The sequence below is a fragment of the Myotis yumanensis genome, unplaced genomic scaffold (assembly GCF_028538775.1).
Source record: "Myotis yumanensis isolate MYYU_CA2020_CCGP unplaced genomic scaffold, mMyoYum1.0.hap1 SCAF_14, whole genome shotgun sequence".
In the NCBI taxonomy this organism is placed as follows: domain Eukaryota; kingdom Metazoa; phylum Chordata; class Mammalia; order Chiroptera; family Vespertilionidae; genus Myotis; species Myotis yumanensis.
This window is the reverse complement of record NW_027223765.1, coordinates 24,190,880-24,209,718: the sequence shown is the minus strand read 5'-3', so window position 1 is coordinate 24,209,718 and position 18,839 is coordinate 24,190,880. Positions and strand designations below refer to the sequence as shown.

General features: G+C 37.4%; 1 protein-coding gene across 1 annotated transcript in view; it reads right to left on the bottom strand.

Moving 5' to 3' along the window:
- LOC138992387 (collagen alpha-4(VI) chain-like) overlaps window positions 1-18,839 on the bottom strand; it is a 111,586-nt gene that overhangs the window by 35,024 nt on the left and 57,723 nt on the right. The window contains 7 exon segments of the mRNA XM_070391119.1: window positions 365-427; window positions 5,588-5,623; window positions 5,737-5,790; window positions 11,229-11,294; window positions 11,897-11,959; window positions 15,498-15,551; window positions 17,778-17,822. Of these exon segments, the coding sequence (XP_070247220.1) occupies window positions 365-427; window positions 5,588-5,623; window positions 5,737-5,790; window positions 11,229-11,294; window positions 11,897-11,959; window positions 15,498-15,551; window positions 17,778-17,822 (381 nt within the window).

Below are 18,839 nucleotides of genomic sequence, written 5' to 3'. Positions count from 1 at the left end.
ATACTTCGTGAGTCTGAATCCCATCTTCACCACTTATTAGCTGTGTGAGATTGGCCAATTTACCTAACTTCTCTGTCCCCCTCCAATTCTCCCCTGTAAAATGGGGATAATAAACCCCCCGCTGAAGTATTTATTGAGTTAACACAGAGTGTAGGGCCGTATCTAGGACATAATAAGAGCTCAATAAATATTAGCTATTGGGGTTTAACCTGCCCAGAGGAGAAGCTATCTAATTTGCTTGAAGAGTCCCTGGAAGGGAGGTATCCAAAGCCACTGTGATATATGTTAAATCCCTATCAAAGAATATAAGGTAAAATTTTAAACAAATACCCTTTAGCATTAGAAACAAGTTCACTGATACCACCTGTGAGCCTGGATACCCAGGTTCTCCTTGGTAACCGTCTTCACCAGATTCTCCACGCAGACCCTGTCAGAATGAATAAGACTTAGTGAGTTCCTGGGGCATCTTTAATATTCCTATTGAAGGCAGCCTCCCCTGCAAGAAGTCACCTGAAAGTCACAAGAAAAAGACAATCTGTGCTCAGTCCTCTTAGGATGTGGAGTTGGAGAGAAATAGGGCAGGAGTTCCGCTTATGCTGGGAAAATGTAAGGCCAGATCCTTGCTCTTTCCCAGGCTTTGCGCATCTCCTTCCAATGACTCAGCTAGTGTTGGAAGCAAAAATGCTTTGTTTAAATTACTCAAATTCCCATTTAACATAATAACTGGTTACTAAAAAGCCCATCCATTCCTTTTAAGGAATGTGGGCTAAATGCTGACTTGTGTGAAGGACACTTATGCCATGTGAGGAAACTCAGAATGTTGAACACAACAATGAGTGTGACATTCTGGAACGAAAGCCCATAAAGCACATAGAAAACTAGCAAAAAACTGGATTTAAAAACTTATAGCGTCTTAGAGCATTAACCTAGTTCTCTAGGCAAACGGTGAGCTGTTAAAATGATTCATCTGAAAACTGATTTTCTCCTTCAAATTAATATTTTCAGCTCTACAGAGAAGATATTTTCCAAGATTGAGGATAATGCCCGCAATGTGAATTATTCTGCCTTTTTTTTCTCATGTTGACTTGGCTATTGGTTGGTTATTCATAGATTTGCAAAGAGAAAAAAATCTTCAACTCAGAATTAATCAATAGGTGGATCAATTACTTATGCTTCTGAAGTTTTTAAAACTATTCAGATAAATGAGAAGCACTTCTATTAATCATTACTATTTTATTACTCGACACTTCAAGAGTTTATTTATAGACTTATAAATATGAACCAAGTTTTAAAAGGCATGTAGCAAGAAATTTTGAAACAGGTCATGAAATGTTGCCTAATTTGCACGTTACATTAGTGACATTCATAATGCAACACTTCTAAAACAATGCGACTCTATATAGCAAAGCTCAGACTTTTTTATTATAATCCCATGCCTATCTATTTATATTAGGAAATCCTTTCAGCAAAGCAAGAACAAAACAAAAAACCTAAAATACAGTTTTTCTTTATATCACTGACATGATATATAACAAGACAGAAATCACCTAATAGCCTAGTAAATCATTGTTCAGAGTAAGATATAACATATTAAAATGAAAATAGAAAGATTTGGAAACATAGGAAAGCAGAATATAAAATAGTATGTACATTATAATAGCCCCCTTATTATTTATGCAAATAAAGGAAACACAAATATGAAAATAATTGCAGGAGTATGGTAAGTTTTTGAACATTTAAAAAATTAATGATATTTTTCATTGTATCATACTTAACAAATTAAGGTTTTCCCTTATTGCCAAAATATAATATTTTCCATAAATAAAATCTCATTTAGAATTTCATTTTATTAGGCATCTTGCAAAAGCCAGAATGTCTAATTTCATAGACAGTAACAAGCCATATTTTCCCAAAGCCCAGGGAATGTTGTAATTTAGAGTTTAGTGCTTCTATAAGCTATGTTCTCCCAATAGTATTGGCTGATCTTTTTTTTTTTTTTTTTAAATATATTTTATTGATTTTTCACAGAGAGGGAGAGAGATAGAGAGCCAGAAACATCGATGAGAGAGAAACATCGACCAGCTGCCTCCTGCACATCTCCTACTGGGGATATCCCCACAACCAAGGTACATGCCCTTGACCGGAATCGAACCTGGGACCTTTCAGTCCGCAGGCCGACGCTCTATCCACTGAGCCAAACCGGTTTCGGCAGTATTGGCTGATCTTAAGCAAGTTATAGTCTCAAAAACTTAAATGAGTCTACTTGACCAATGCTCCAATAATGGTTATCTAGCAAACTATTGACATGTTGAATAAACATATTAACCCTGGAGTTTACAAGTATCTCTATCTCTTTTTTAAAAAAAATCAAAGCTTCCACAGGAAAAAGAGCAAACAATATTCATAAAGATTATAATGCATTAAAAGGAGCAGCTTCCCATTAGAGACAGCAGTTCGCATACATTTTTGTCTGCTTCCAAAATGAGAGGTTGCTGTTCAAAAATGTCCCAAAAAGAAAACAGTACAGAGGCCCAGAGAGCAATCAGTCCTGGTGAAAGCAGAAGGACAGACGGCCAAGGAAGAAGCAATCCAAGAAAAAGAAACCTCCCATGTTTGAATATATTGGGAGGTTGTCCATTTTGTAAAAGAGCTTTATGATGAACTAGTAAAATGTTCATAGAACACAAAGCAAATGGGGTAGAAAGGGTGACTCAGGAAAACACAAGTTATAGAGCTGTAAATATTGACCTGGTCATTATATGAACAATGGCTGAATTGATCAAAATTAGAGAAAATAAGTTTATTGCAAGGATAAGTTGGGAGAAAGTGTATAAAGAAGGAGATAGACCGGTTAAGAAAGATCTTTAACCTCCACAGTAGGAAATCAAACAAAATAAAACAGAAACAGACCTATAGATAATAGAGAACAAACTGATGGTTGCCAGAGGGATGGAGGATAGGAAGATGGTGGAAAAGGTGATGTGGGATTTAAAAAGAAAGGAAGGAAGGAAGGAAGGAAGGAAGGAAGGAAGGAAGGAAGGAAGGAAGGAAGGAAGAGAGGGAGGGAGGGAGGGAGGGAGGGAGGGAGGGAGGGAGGGAGGGAGGAAGGGAGGAAGAAAGAAAAGCCAATACTTAACTATCAGAAAAAAAATGAAATAGTTCTTCCTACTGCACTGCTTAAAACTCAAGAAAATTGCCTTATAGAACTAAGGCAAAACCCTTCAGTAGATTTCATCAATAAGAAATTAGAGGCTCACAATACATTATAACCTAAAGGGCAGCCTGAACAAGAATCTGCCATACACTGAACACCCAATGTATTTATTTTACAATAAATTCATCATAATAGTACATTTATTTAAGTTCAGAGAACTAGAGAAAGGGGGTTAGAAAAACAAAATTTTCTTTACTCTTGAGTATAAAAAGCTTCAAGAGCTTAGAGAAGTCTTGGTCAGGGTCTAGTTATGAAAATACTATAAAATATATATCACAAATGAACCCATAGTAAGAGCCTGAAGGGGAACATATTCTGACTCAGGAATATACTGTGTAAATCAAGGTCTAAATTCAAGTCAACAAAGGGAAAGAATGAAAGAAATCAATCAATCAAAAGGAAAACATCCAAAACTGAAAACCAAGAAATAGCAAAGTAAACACATCATTTAGAAAAAAGAAGGCAATAATACTGAAAGAAAAAGCCCAAAGATATGAAAGTGAGTGCTTCTGAAGATCTGGGAGTCAGGAACAAGGGGGAAGAATGGGCAGAGAAATGGTTGTCATTAGAAGCTTGAGAGGGCAAGTTGACCTTAAAGTTAGCCACAGGCTTGGCTCTGATTTAAATTAAATAAAAAAGAAAGACATAGGATGGGGGTTAATAGGGGGATGAGGACACATTTGTAATACCTTAACTAATAAAAAAATATATAAAATAAAAAAATTTAAAAAATAAAAAAGAAAGACATAGGATGGGGGTTAATAGGGGGATGAGGACACATTTGTAATACCTTAACTAATAAAAAAATTTAAAAAATAAAAAAGAAAGACATAGGAGATGGAGTGATGTAGAAAACCAAAAATAAGCAATACCCAACTGAGTAGAGGACCCACTGTGCAGGGATTTAGGTAAACTACACATAGCATCATAAAAGAATTAAATAATTCAAGAGTAGGAAATTCATGCGAGACGCTAAATTTTCTCCAAAATATAGCTTAGTCTATTATAGTCTCTTTCGGTCTTTTTGGAGATAAAAACAATGGGATAAAATTGTATTTCAAGACATTATTTATTTTATAAGTGTTAAGATTTAACTAATAGCACAAAGGTTATCTAAAAATTTATTTCAAATCCTAAACATTGTTTAAAAGAAATAATATTTTAGTTGGTGTCAACAAAACTTGTTTGGATTTTTGAGACTTGGGATTTCTCAATATCCATGCTTTTTCAACATTTTGGTTTACCGATTTATGAGTCCCATCACCTATGTCCTTACACTACAGACACACATATATTCTCTCTCTCTCTCTCTCTCTCTCTCTCTCTCTCTCTCTTACACACACACACACACACACACACACACACACACTCACCCATTTCAGGCTCACAGGTGACATAAGTCAATTTCTGACTTCTCCATCCTTAAATCATGAGAATGCTAGAAAAAAAATGCCAGCATAGCCCTGACTGGTTTGGCTCAGTGGATAGAGCGTCGGCCTGCAGACTCAAGGGTCCCAGGTTTGATTCTGGTCAAGGGCATGAACCTTGGTTGCGGGCACATCCCCAGTGGGGAATGTGCAGGAGGCAGCTGATCGATGTTTCTCTCTCATCGATGTTTCTAACTCTCTATCCCTCTCCCTTCCTCTCTGTAAAAAATCAATAAAATATATATTAAAAAAATGCCAGCATAGTATGATAAGACTATGGTAGAGGTAAATCTACACAATAACCTTAACTCTTATTTCCAAGAGCATTCTGATCTTTGGTTTTGAATCCTGTCTCCACCAACTGTTAGCTGTGTGTCCTCTGACATATTACTTTGCTAAACCTGCATATTTTTTCCTCTCTTATCCATAAAAAGTAAGCAATGATGCTTATAACTCCTAGGGCTTTAGAAAGGTTTATATGAGGTAATATAAATAAAGGTCTAACACAGTGAATGGTGCTAGATAAATGCTTAGTAAAATACAATTTCCATGGATATCCCCTCATCCTACCCTCAAATCACATCATTTCCCCTTTGGAAATAGTAAAAGTCAATCTTTTCCCTTGAGTTCATGACTATGAGATCCCCTTATACATTCATAGGAAGTCTTCTTTAAATGGAAAAATCATTATTTCAGAGGTAAAAGCTATTCTCTAAGGTATTAGCTTCTTTTCAATCTAAATGAAATATTATAGCAAGCTAGAGAGGGAGCAGAGAGGAACCATATAAACTTTCCTGACTCCATGGAAAAGGTCCCCATGGAACTTTCCCAGAGATCCTCATGCAGCCTCAGACAGCCCAACCAGCACTCCCCTTGACCTCAGACAGAACTACTTAACATGGCTATAGGTATGAAACAAGAAGCAATTCTTCCAGAAAGCACTGACCTTCAATCCTGGCAGGCCTTGTCTTCCCCTTGACCCCTAAGAATAGAAGACAAATGAAGACCTTAGAGAAGAAAAGTCAATTTTCACCCCAGCCAACTGCTCTCTTCCACAGAAGCATGGAAGTACATCCCATGAGCAGTTACACCTACCTGAGGACCAACATTTCCGGTTTCCCCCTGAGGGCCATCGTAACCAGAACTTCCCTGAAAAGTAAACGGTAAAGGGAAGATTAGTTTAGATATCTGTATACTTTTTCACTTATTCTCTAGACATGGGCTGTCCAATACAGAAGCCAGTAGCCACCTGTGGCTATTAAGTTTAAATTTAATTTAAATATTAGTTCCTCAGTTACACTAGGCACATTTCACATGTTCAGTAACTCCATGTGACTAGTGGCTACCATATTGGACAGCACAGATATATATATGATCTCAGAAAGTTCTACTGGTCAACACTCCTTTAGAATGCTGTCTTAATTCTGACGTTTTAAAATATTCATGTTGTAGGCATCTTTCCCCAAAGATTGTTCATTTGACAACTCCTCAGGGTCCACCATGTTGAGACAGTAGTCATACCTATTCTCCAGCAAGCCATGCTTAATATTTGAAAAATACTAGCACTTCCCTTTCTACCTGCATCCTATAGGGTACAGAGTGGCAGACAGAAACAGAAGGTAGAAGGGAGTCTCTGCATAGGTGGAGTGATCAATATATACAGATGATGATAGAGAGAGGTTACACACAGTCACAATGAGGAAACTGTCCAGTGCTCTCAACTTCTTTAAGGTCAGAAGTGGGAAAATGTCTGGTGTCCAGAGAAAGAATGAGTTCATCTTTCAGGAAAAATGGAAACCATATGATCCCAAATAGGGATATCTTAGACTATTATTCAGTGAAGTCGCATGCTAACTCAATAAGAATAAATAAATTGAGAAGGAATGTGAAATGTAGAAACAAAAACATTTTGTGCAGCGTGTTCTTCCAACTGTCATGTATAATAAATTAAATTCTGAAATAAGTTATACCGCAATGTGAAGGAAGTGTTCATTATGGTAGAAATGTTGACCAAAAAAATTATGGTAGAAATGATTATTGAAATAGCATGCAACAATTAAAATTATCTTTATCAAAAGTTTATAAAGTAGAAAATTGTGCAATAGTGTTCTTTTCAAATATGCTAAATTCTGTGAAAGAATAATTTATCCCATATATAAAGAAAGATAAAATGATGATTCCTCATTTTCTTACATTACACTAGAACATTTTTAAATAAGCTCATGAGATCCTCATCTGACTTTCTCAGGGAGGGCAACTCTGCCATCAAAAAAGTTAGGAAAGATCAGAAAGAGATTATTTTCTTCGTAACTGGAACTATTGTTTGTTCTCTACATTTTATTTTTCTGTATCCCAAAATATCTGTTGTGTTATTTTGCAGATTTTTCATATTTCCAATCTTTGTGATATCATACTATGTTAGTACATTTTGGTAATATTATTATACTTAAAATCCTTTTTTTCTTAAAATATTAATGTTTATTGCATGTAATATAATTATATATAAGATCGTTTTTCTTGACTAATTGGTGTTTATTGCATGTAACATTATTATATTTAAAATCATTTTTCTTGAGATAAAAAAAATACAATGGGAATTTTTAAAATTAAGTAGTTCATATCATGGAGAAGGTTTTAGATATAGCACTCTCACAATTGGTCTAGATATAATAAAGGTTCTTTCTTAAAATGTTTATCATTTTCTCATTTCAATAGTAAACAGGTTTTTTGTTTGTTTGTTGTGCAGCCAACATAATGAAGGAATTATTTGGGCTGATGCAGGAACCATTGGATAACAGAATTTGGGAAACAAACAATGTATAGTCTCAGACTATTATTGCTCAGGTTACTCAATCATTCGAAAGAGGAGAGTATGTTCACAATAGATTAATCTGGTAAACACCATCATACTCAAGTGACCAAATTAATGTATCAGTAATGGGACAGACTGACAGTGTCCCTCCTGGTGAGAAGGGAACAGCATTTCTTAATCTCCTGCCAAAAATGTTTAACCTGAATCTAGTCAGAAGGAAATGCTCAAACAAATCCTAATCGAGAGATGTTTAGCAAAATAACTGCTCCGGAATGTCAACGTCATGTAAACAAACAAATAAACTCCACAACAGTTGTAATTAAAGGAGACAAGAGAGGTAAGACAATTAAATCCTTAATTGGAACCCAGAACAACAACAATAAAAATAGCCATAGAGGGCACTATTGGTACAAGTGTGGAAATCTGAATATGGTCTATAAAATGGAAATAACTTTGCATCAATATTAAATTTCTTGAGTGTGATGATTGGTTGCATTGTGCCTAAATAGGAGGATGTCTTTGTTTCTGAAAAATATATATTGAATATGTAAAAGCAAAATGTCATGATACCTTCAATTAATCCTCAAATGGCTCAGCAAAATATGTAGATATAACAATTGGTGTTCATTGTGCTATTATACTTGGAACTACAACTTTTTCTGTAGATTTAAATTTTTTTCAAAATAAAAGTTGGGGTAAAAGTTACGCAGGCTCAGCATAGAATCTTTCAACAATTCAGATAATAAGAAAAAAAAATGAATAATCTCTGGCTGTTTATCCCTCCAGGAAAATAGATACAGATAAATTCAACCAATTAGGATTCTTGTTGAATACAGAGTTTTATAATCTGTTTCTTTTTCCACTTAATATTACATCATGAATGTTTTACTTGTTATGAAATAGTCTTCTAAATTATTTTTCATGGCTTAATAATATTCTATCATGTGGATTTGCCATTGTTTACATAAAATATCTCTTATCATTGGACATTTAAGCATTATAGTGATTAAAAATCACTACGTTGATCATCTATGGAGCTGAATCTTTATATTGATTCATGATTAACTTCTGGATGAACTTCTAGAACTGGAAATACTGGATCAAAGTGTTACCATGGACAGTCAGTCAGAGCACCAGGGAGTCTCTCCCATTGGCCAAGCTGGCAACAGAGAGAGGTTCTTACACCCAGCATGTCAAAAGCTAGAGATATGAATGGATAGGGCCTGAGCCTGACAAAAACTAGCAAGATAATTGGATAGAAAAAAATGCCCTCCCCTTCCTCTCCCTGTAAGGAACCCTGGGCTTGAGCAGGAAGAGGGATGATCTTTGAAACAAGGGTGATGCGATTGGCCTTTGAGACATGAGTCCACCATTCTCTCAGGTCCTGTGGCTCCTACATAAAACCCGCTTCCTTTTGCACCAGCATCTGCCTCAGGAATTTGGCTTTTGTTGAGGCAGGCAGCCAAACCTCCATTTTTTGCTTGGGTATGAAAGGACATACACATCCTAAGCCCTGGCAGACATAGTTGGTGGCTTCGTAACACTCTCTCCCCTTTCTTCCTTGCTAAGAAAGTCTCAGTTTTGTTTAGGGCAATAACATGCCCAGCTCCAAGGGATGAATTATGACAGGTCTGAGCCAATCACGGAAATTTCCTTTGTCAGAGACCTGATTTCTCTGGCTTTCTTAAAACAGGCAAGGGCAGATGGGGAGCAAGGACCCAGTCAATGAACTAAATGAGCCAAAAAGAGACTATTGCTGGGAGTGCCCTGATGAAAGGAAAGCCCCTTTCCCTCTGGCATTGGATGTAAAGGTGAAGGTAAAATTCTTGGGCTGCCAAGGCCACGGGCCACCCTGAGGATGGCACTGTGGAAAGAAAGGGCCTGAGTCCCTGATGACAACACTGGGTTTTGATGGCATCGCTGAGCTCGTGTACCAAACCTGGAATCACTTTCTCCTGGGTGATCAAACATGCCTATTAGCTAAACACTGCCAGTCCGGTTTTCTGTCACTTGCATATTCAAAAACATAAACAAAAATCAGCAGTCCTAGCTGAGGTGTGTTACACCTAATTGCTTCCCAAAAAGGTTCTACTGTCAATTCTTCTGATTGCCTCCCCAAAAGATTCTATTGTCAAGTCTTCTGCACCAGCTAGTATCCTTTTCCATGTGTACCAGTTTTTATTCTCCCCAGAAGGGCTAAAGCATGACTGTTTTTTTGTGGGGGGCTTTTGTTTTGTTTTTATTATTCCTTCCCCAATACTAGATTTCTCAATTTGATTTGAAAGACTGCTTCATCAGGGTGCCTTCTCCATTGGACTCAAATAGTAAGTGAAAGAGTGCCCCCTAGAGGGCTGTCTTCTAAATCCTTAGAGCACCCTTCTCCATCATGGGGGAAAGAAACCATGGCAAACACAAACGCAAAATAACATGGCACTGCTTCAGAGAGTTATAATTTTTGTTTGCACGCACAATTCAGAGATCTGAAGTTCAAGGCTAACCCTTAGGACCTCTGAAAGCTGTGAGCATGAGGCTCCTCCCATGGCTATCTAGATTGAGTTCCTTCCCAGTTGTAAAAACATGAGCAAGTCACGGAATCAAAGCTCAGTTGACCTTTCTTCTCATGATAACCACTAATAGATGGAAACTTTGAAACGGCTTCTCTTATCAGACCACCTTGCAGTTGATGAAACGGAGGCCCAGATGATTTAAGGATTTCTGCTATTCTCTTAGCTCCAGTCCCACAGCTGAATAGGTTATTATTATTGAATGGATAGTCACAGGGCTCTCTAATCTCAACTCACCAAAGAAAACATCCTCAGTGAGGTTTGTCCAAAATAACTAATTAACAACAGAATGGGAAAATCTTGCAGCAAATCTGACAGTTTTCTCACATGGTAATAACCTTCTTACCAACTAAATTTCACTCAGGATCTGGACCTATATAAAATGCATGTGAACTAGCCACAATCCAGGAAAGAGAACTGATGTCCTAAGGTTTTGTCAAAGGATACAAATTGGAGCTGAAAGCAAACAGAGGTTGCTCTGCAGTTGTAAACGTGCTGGTATGCAGACCTAGTTGTAAACATGCTGGTCTGCAGACCTCATTCCTGGAAATTGGGAACGATGAGATGTGAGGTCTGAGACACTTGGGTTATTTTAGTCATTTTTCAGTCATGCATTTTAATGTCTGGCACATAAAAATCTAAAAATGGCTTCTGACAAGTTAGCGTCTGTCGAGTTAACGAGTCTTTTTCCTTCGGTGATGTCTTCTGTCACAACGCTGCTAGTCTTGGGAACTAAACAAAGGGCCTATCTTTAAAAAAAGGCTAGTACTCAATTCACATCCATCAACACTGGCAGAGATGGAAAGCAAGCCAGCAGTGTAATGACCTTGAGCATCTTTTAAATCAAGACATCGTTATAAAAGTGGAGGATTTTAAAACCGGAAAGATCTTGGGAATCACTGAGTCCGATGCTTTCATTTTGGATATGAAGAAACCAAGGACAAAAGAAGTAAAGCGATATGTATTACTAGTGTCGTGGGAGATAAGATTTCTACACACACACACACACACACACACATACCTATGAGACAAGGATGCAAGGACAAGGATATTAGTGGGGATTAATATCAGAGCTTCTGTCTCTGACAATGGAGTTCCACAGGTTTGCCCTCTGATTTTTTTATGTTGATCCAACCAGAATGCCAAGTCCTCTGCACCAGCTAGTATCCTTTTCCATGTGTACCAGTATCCCCAAGCAAACAGAGATTTACCTGATGTCCACGCCTTCCTTTTTCTCCCTTAGGGCCCTGGATGTAACTATCAATTCCGGGATCCCCCTGAGAAAACAAAAGATTGCTTACCTTAAATGGATAGGAAAGACAGGGGAAAATATTACAAGAAGCATGATCTTTTTTTAAAAAGAAGAAAGGCACCAAAGTAGACCTTTTTATTTTTATTTAAATTCCTTATTGTTTAAAGTATTACATGTAGTATTACATATAGTATTACATATGTCTCCTTTTTTCCCTCATTGACATCTCCCCGGCCGTTCCCACCCACACCCCCAGCACATGCTGTCACCCTCCTACTGTCTGTGTCCATGGGTTATGCTTATATGCATGCGTACAAGTCCTTTGGTTGATCTCTTTCCTCTGAGGTTGGACAGTCTGTTCAAAGTAGACCCTTTTAATTATCTAGCCCTACTCAATAATCCCAAATATGAAATGCAACTAAAATTCCACAAACTCTTTAAGAACCCAAAAATTCTATAAGATGGAACGCAAATCTCTCTCTCTCTTTTTTTTTTTTTTCTACAATACCAACATGGGCTGAATGATGACTCGTTTGTGGATAATTAATTGTTCTCTGCCTTTGTGCCCGAGCAAACAGTTTACAAATCCTGGGATTAAAGCGCAGAAATCCCTCAACCACCACTCACAGATTCTCCCCGTAACCCAGGCTCTCCACGCTCTCCAGGCTGGCCAGGCGGTCCTGTCAAGCCCTTAAATCACAAAGAAAAAAAAAATGTGTCACTTTTTAAATCATCTATAGGAAAGGAAAGGAAAGGAAAGGAAAGGAAAGGAAAGGAAAGGAAAGGAAAGGAAAGGAAAGGAAAGGGGGAAATGAGAGTCAAATTAAAAGAGCAACTGAGTGCTTGAACTTGAAGGCATTCACTGCTGAAGAGGTGAGGTTGAGACAGAAAAGAACATCCTTTTATTAGAAATCTGTGATGTGCTTGACACTAAGTGTGCATTAGCTCATTTAACCTTCACAGCTCACAAATGGAGGCTTAGGGAAGCGGAACCAGGTCTCCCTGCTATCAAATCCCTCCATCCTTCCACTCTTCCGGGATGCTCCCACACAGAAACACATGTAAGAAAAACAAGAAGGCTTTCTCCATCACAAACATGGGCAGCATTAGCAGAGCAAGATCTCATGGGGGGAAAAAAATGAGAAAAGAGAGGAAAATATTTCCAGAGCTCCTAACACCTGTAGATAGGGGACCAGAGAGGCAAAGCAACTTGCCTTAAGACTATGACATGATAAGCAAATTATTATGTCTCTTAAACCTGCCGTTAGTGGTACGATATCTGTGTAGTAGTTCCTCAGATGTTGTTACGTGCCTGGTTCTGGAGCGTAGACACCACACCCTGAAAACAATGAAGTGGGACCCTTCTCTGAAAATCTGGCTCTCAGACACCTAAAGAATGGAATGCTCTCTAGGGTCCTACGAAAGCTACCTCATAATGACCTGAGACCCCTCCTTCCCTCTTTCCTGGCCTGATACAAGAAAAGGAAGTTAGTTAATTCTAGAAAATTCTTATTCTGCTGCTTAATTTCCTAGGTGGGCAGATTTCTTTGACCTCTCCAAGACAATTTTCTCACTTGTTAAACAGACATACCTATCTTATAGGGTGGTTACAGAGATTAAATGGAATGATAAATTAAAATGCCAAGTACAGAGCCATATGGTTCATATGGTTCCTATTATGGTTTGTACAACTTCTAGCTCTTCCTTTTTCTGACCCAGACTCTGGCTTCCGGAGTGAGCTTCCAAGCCTGTAGCTTTAAACATTCTTCCCTGCCTAGAAGCTTTCAATAGCATCTGATTATGCCGTAACCAAAAAAACAAAACCCCTAAACATGGCATGACATTGACTCCAGACATTCCTCCCATTCTTTATGCTTTTTATCTCACCTTCCACTCCTGTTAAATTAGAATCCTTGTTTGTCCAAACCCACTCTGAGCTCTTCTAACACTAAGCCTTTCCTTTTCTTCATCTGAAATACACTGGGTGTCTCGCTCACAAAGGTCTTGGGTTAAAAATATGTCTTGAGCCTAGCTGGTGGCTCAGTGGTTGAGCATCGACCTATAAACCAGAAGGCTCCTGTTCGATTCCGGGTCAGGGCATATGCCTGGGGTTGCTGGCTTAATCCCTGATTGTGAAGGAGGCAGCCGATCAATGATTCTCTCTTATCATTGATGTTTCTCTCTCTCTCTCTCTCTCTCTCTCTCTCTCTCTCTCTCTCTCTCTCTCTCCCCCTCTCCCTTCCTCTCTGAAATCAATAAAAAAAATTTTTTTTAAAAAAAAATCTTGATTTCCTGTGTGTCCTGGAATGCCAGAGTCCTCTTCACCCTTCAGCACTATTCTCAAATGCCTCAGACCTAAGTATGGAAGGTTGGTCTCTTGCCCCCTTTTCCTCGCCCTAATCATCTGGTTGTTACCTACTCATCCTTCAAATTTCATTCCATCTTTACTCCCTCCAAGAAGCCTTCCTGACTACACAGCCTGGATCAGGTCCCCCTGTCATTATCTCTCCTTCATGCATTTATCTCCCCAGTAATCTTACATCTACTTCTATGATTATTTCATTAACTATCTCTCCCCCATAGAGGCCAATTCTGAGATACAGAATGCTCCCCATTCTACAGTCCTGCCTAAATTACAATAGATGCTCAAATCTTGATGATTGATTAGTTGAAGAAACACCAATCTATTTTAGATTCCTCTCCAAGTCACTGTGCTCCTATTCATTCTCTATTTGCACCATTCTTGCAGCCTTTATTTTATCCTATCTTGCATTGTAGTTCCTCCTACAAAAATCTTATCTCCTGTACCAGTTAATAAGCTGTTTGTTGGTCGTCATCATGACTTACTTACCTCTGAACTCTAATTTGTGTCTAGCAAAATGCCCTACAGGTAGAAAACACTTGAAGTTTATTGAATTTCATTATATTCAATGAAAAATAAAGGCTTTCCAGTCTTTGAAGAAAGTGTGGTGTCCTCCACCTTCTCCAAAATCTGATTGACAAACTGCAGGTTGGAAATTAAACCTCAATAAGGAGCCAATTCTTGTGAGTTCCTATTTCATTTATCAGGAAATCAATCCACGCCTTTCAGTAAAGTCTAATTCCATGTGGGGTACCAAAAAACATAGTAAATAAATGTCATCCCCCTTATCCAATTCAATCAAGCAACAGAAGCCGCTTTTAGTACCATGCTGACATGGATCCTTCAGGATGTATTCTATAATTAATTAGTAATGTCTGCCATGGGCATGGGAAGGGAGAGTTTAGTACATACGCCTTCTCTTACACAGAAATACAAATATCAGCATGAGGCAGTGTATAGTCACTGTTAAGCAGATAGTATAAATAATGTACATTGGGAGAATATAGAGAAGGGGGACATCTCTGACTAGCATGGTCAATGAGGGCATCATGAGGAGGAATGGCAGGAGCTGGAAGTTGAAGAAAAAGTGGTCATCAAATAAGCACTGAGGATGGAGGCAGAGAAAAGACATTGCAGGATGCGGTACCTCGCATGAGCCAAGACACAGAGGTGGGCTGCATACAAAACTTCAGGGGACAATGAGTAGTATGATTTGACTGGGAAGGATTCCTCTCTTTCTATTATTTTTCAATTACAATGAACATATAATATTATATTGGTTTTAGATGTACAACATAATGATTACATATTTACGTAACTTACGAAGTGATCACCCTGACAAGTCTAGTGTCCACCTGACACTATATAGTTGTTACAATATTATTGACTATATTCCCTACACTGTACTTTATATCTCTGTGACTATTTTATGACTGTCAATTTGTACTTCTTAATCCTAAGAAGGACATTTCTTTACCAAGACACTTCTTTACCAAGTGAAGAATGTTGTTGAAAGGCCTTGGATATAAGACCAAATCATTGGCAACAGGGAAACATAAAAGCTAGTGAGATCGGGAATGACAATTATGGTTCTGACACCAAAAAACAAAACAAAATAAAAGCAAAAAAAAAAACAAAACAAAAAACAACAACAACAACTAAGTAACTTGGTTTACATTACTCATTTCACTAACAGCAGATTCAGGCCTTAAGTTATAGGTTCCAAATAGTCATCTAATACTTATTGCCCTCTAGCTCCCTACCTAGTAGTTAAGCACCAGATGATTCTTTCCCAAAACTTAAAAATAAACTGTCAAGGTCAGTTTAGCCAGTAGAAACTTGAGACAAAATATCCTCATACTTTACCCGATTTCCCCGATTCCCTTTTTCTCCAGATGATCCTGGGATTCCACGATTACCCTAAATAAATAAAAATACAAAGAATCTTTGTTATATTGGTCACATCAGAAATGTTTTTCACATAGTTTCACATTTTAGCCAATGGTAGAAAGTTTATTTACCATTCTACTTCTGAATATGGGACAGACTAGAAGCCATGAACAATCCTGACCCATAGAAAAGCAATCTAAAATTACAGGAAACAAATTTTAAAATATTTTACATACATTGATGAGCTGATTTAGAAAAAAGAGAGGGAGAAAGAGAGAAATCCTTAGAGTTCAGAACAAAGAGAAAGCAGGAATCAACAGAAGTAATAGCCATTAGCTGTCGTAAGGACTTCTGCTGTGTGAGTGTGAAAGACCACAAGCTGATCATTTTTTTAAAGTGGTCCTAGGAGGTGGTGCCACCAAAGACATGGCAGAAACAAACAACCTTCAGCTCAGGCCTTAATAACTCCTCAGAGATAAATTAAAAATTCAATTAAAATTGAGTTTACATCAAAAGTCACAATATACATGTAAGAGACACCAGGATAGGGGAACCAGCAGAAACAACAGACAACAAAATCAGACTACAATGACTATAGGTATCGGACTCATCATATACAAAATATAAAATAAGTAGATTTAATAAATTAAATAAGTAAGAAAAGAATTTGTTTTTTTTAAAAAAAGAAAAGAAAACAAGCAACTATTTTTAAAAAATAAGCAGATCTGAAAAAGAATCAAATAGAACTTTTTGAAGTGAAAATTTGAATAATTGAGATTAAAAATCTGATTGACAGGTGAAAATGTATATTAAACAAAGTGACATAAGGATTAGTGAATTAGAAACTAAAGAAATTATTCAGAATGTAGCACAGAAAGACAAAGAAATAGGAACTATGAAGGAGAGGTTAAGAGACATTGAGTATAGAATGAGAAAGTCTCACAAATTTTTAATTAGACTTCCATAAAGAGATAATAGAGAAAATTTAAAAGATAAAAAATTTTAAACGATTATTTGGTAAGGATTTTCTAAAACATAGAAGGCACAAATGCTCAGATTCAAAAGCCTAATAAGTCCCAAGCAGATAAATAAAAAGAAACCCACACCTGCACATCATATTGAAACTGCAGGACACTAGGAACAAAGGGGAAATATTAAAGCAGCCTAATATATATATATATATATATATATATATATATATATATATATATATATCTTTTTTAAGATTGCTGACCAAGGAACAATTAGTTTGATGGATAGCATCTTAAGAGCAATAACGAAAGACAGAGAAACACAAGCCAGAAACTATGAAATTACATTTCAAAGTGCTGGGGGAAAATATGTTTACCCAAGAACTGTCCTTCAAGAAAAAAAAGATAAAATAAAGAGATTTGCAGAAAAAAACAAAGGAGTTTATGAACTTCATTAAAGGAAATTCTTTAAAAGTCCTACCGTAGACAAAAGAAACATGACCTTTTCATGTTCTTTTGAAGGCATCAGTAATAGTAGTAAAATATGAGGGTTAAGCCAGATAAGCATTGACTAAATAACACAATAATTAGAATGTCTAGTTAGTAGAACAAAAATATGGAAATAAAAAACTGGGCAATAACATGTAATACAGGAGGCAGCTAGTTAGAGCTATGTTTCTAAGGTCCTTCTATTTTGAAGATAAGGGCAAATATATAAATTAACTTTAGACATTGTTGAGCATACATGTTAAAGGTTTCTAGACTGCCCAGACGGTGTGGCTCAGTGGATTGAGCATCGTCCTATGCATCAAGAGGTCGCTGGTTTGATCCCCAGTCAGGGCACATGCCCGGGTTATGGGCTCAATCCCCTATGTGGGGCATGCAGGAGGCAGCCAATCAATGATTCTCTCTCATCACTGATGTTTCTATCTCTCTCCCTCTTCCTTCCTCTCACTCTAAAATCAATAAAAACACTTTTTTTAAAAAAAAAATTCTAGCCCTGACCAGCTTGGCTCAGTGGATAGAGCGTCAGCCTGTGGACTGAAGGGTCCCAGGTTCGATTCCAACCAAGAGCATATACCTTGGTTGCGGGCACATCCCCAGTAGCTGCCTCTCTCTCACTGATGTTTCTAACTCTCTATTCCTCTCCCTTCTTCTCTGTAAAAAATCAATAAAATATATTTTTTTAAAAAATTTTTTTCTAGACTAATTGTGAAATGTATGAATAGAGGGTACAAATGCAAACTCATAGAGGGAGGAACATAGAATGAGAAACTTTCTGTACCTGTTCTCCATCCAAGCCATCAACACCTTCTTCACCAGGGTTGCCCTGTGCAGCAAAGGATGAGAAGGTTAGAGATGAGAGGACCAGGTGTACATGGTTATTGCTTTGATGTTCATTTCCATACTAATATTTTTTTCAGTTAGAAGAATCTAGACCTTCCCAAACAGTGTTGACATACTTCATTCAATCATTATAAAGCAATGATTATTTTCTTTCTGAAATAGTCATTGGTGTTATATACTATTTTTTTCCTAGTAGTTTCAGGGGCCAAAGTAAAAGATAGAAGGAAAACAATTCAAATTGTGAATGGATTGAAGGACTTCCATTTAAACTTTTGTGCTGGACAAAGTAACTCTTTCAGAAGACTGAACGAAACATTTCCCACTGGTTATCTGCATGTTAAAGATGGCCCTTTTGTCATTGACTTTTGTTCATTTAAAAATACCAGCAAATATGCCTGAATTAATCTGCATAATGGAAACCTGGATGATCTTACATTAAGAAGGAACTAAATGGGAGTGTATCCATATGTGTGCATTTGGGGAGACTTACAATTAAGAAGGCCCTTGAGAAAAGAAACGAAAACCTGAACTAGATAAGAATAAAAACTGGCAATTGCATAGTGACATCTGATCAAGTATGCAATCACTTTCACATTATGGGCCCTTCAGTTTGCCAACTGTTTCAAAATGATAGTTAACATGTTTATTTTAAAATATCTTCTGAAAAAAAATTCAGAGTTTTGCACGCAGGATACATTGCATTATACACGTGTGACATATTTGATTTGCTCCTACTGTCCCCATGAGGAAATCAACTTTCAGGCTTTTTTTTTTTTTTAACCAAAGTACAGCCAAGTACGATCGGGGGTGGGGCCAGCTGGCCAACCTCCCTGTGCCCTCCCCCCAGCCAGCCGATAGGGGCGGGTTGGCCGGACGCCACCCATGCGGGCACCAGGCCTCTAGTTTCTTAATAAATGAATGAGGAAATGGATACTTTGCTTCTGAATCTGAGTGTAAAGTTATTCCCTTATTGTGCCAGTTCACTTCTTACTAGCCCTGT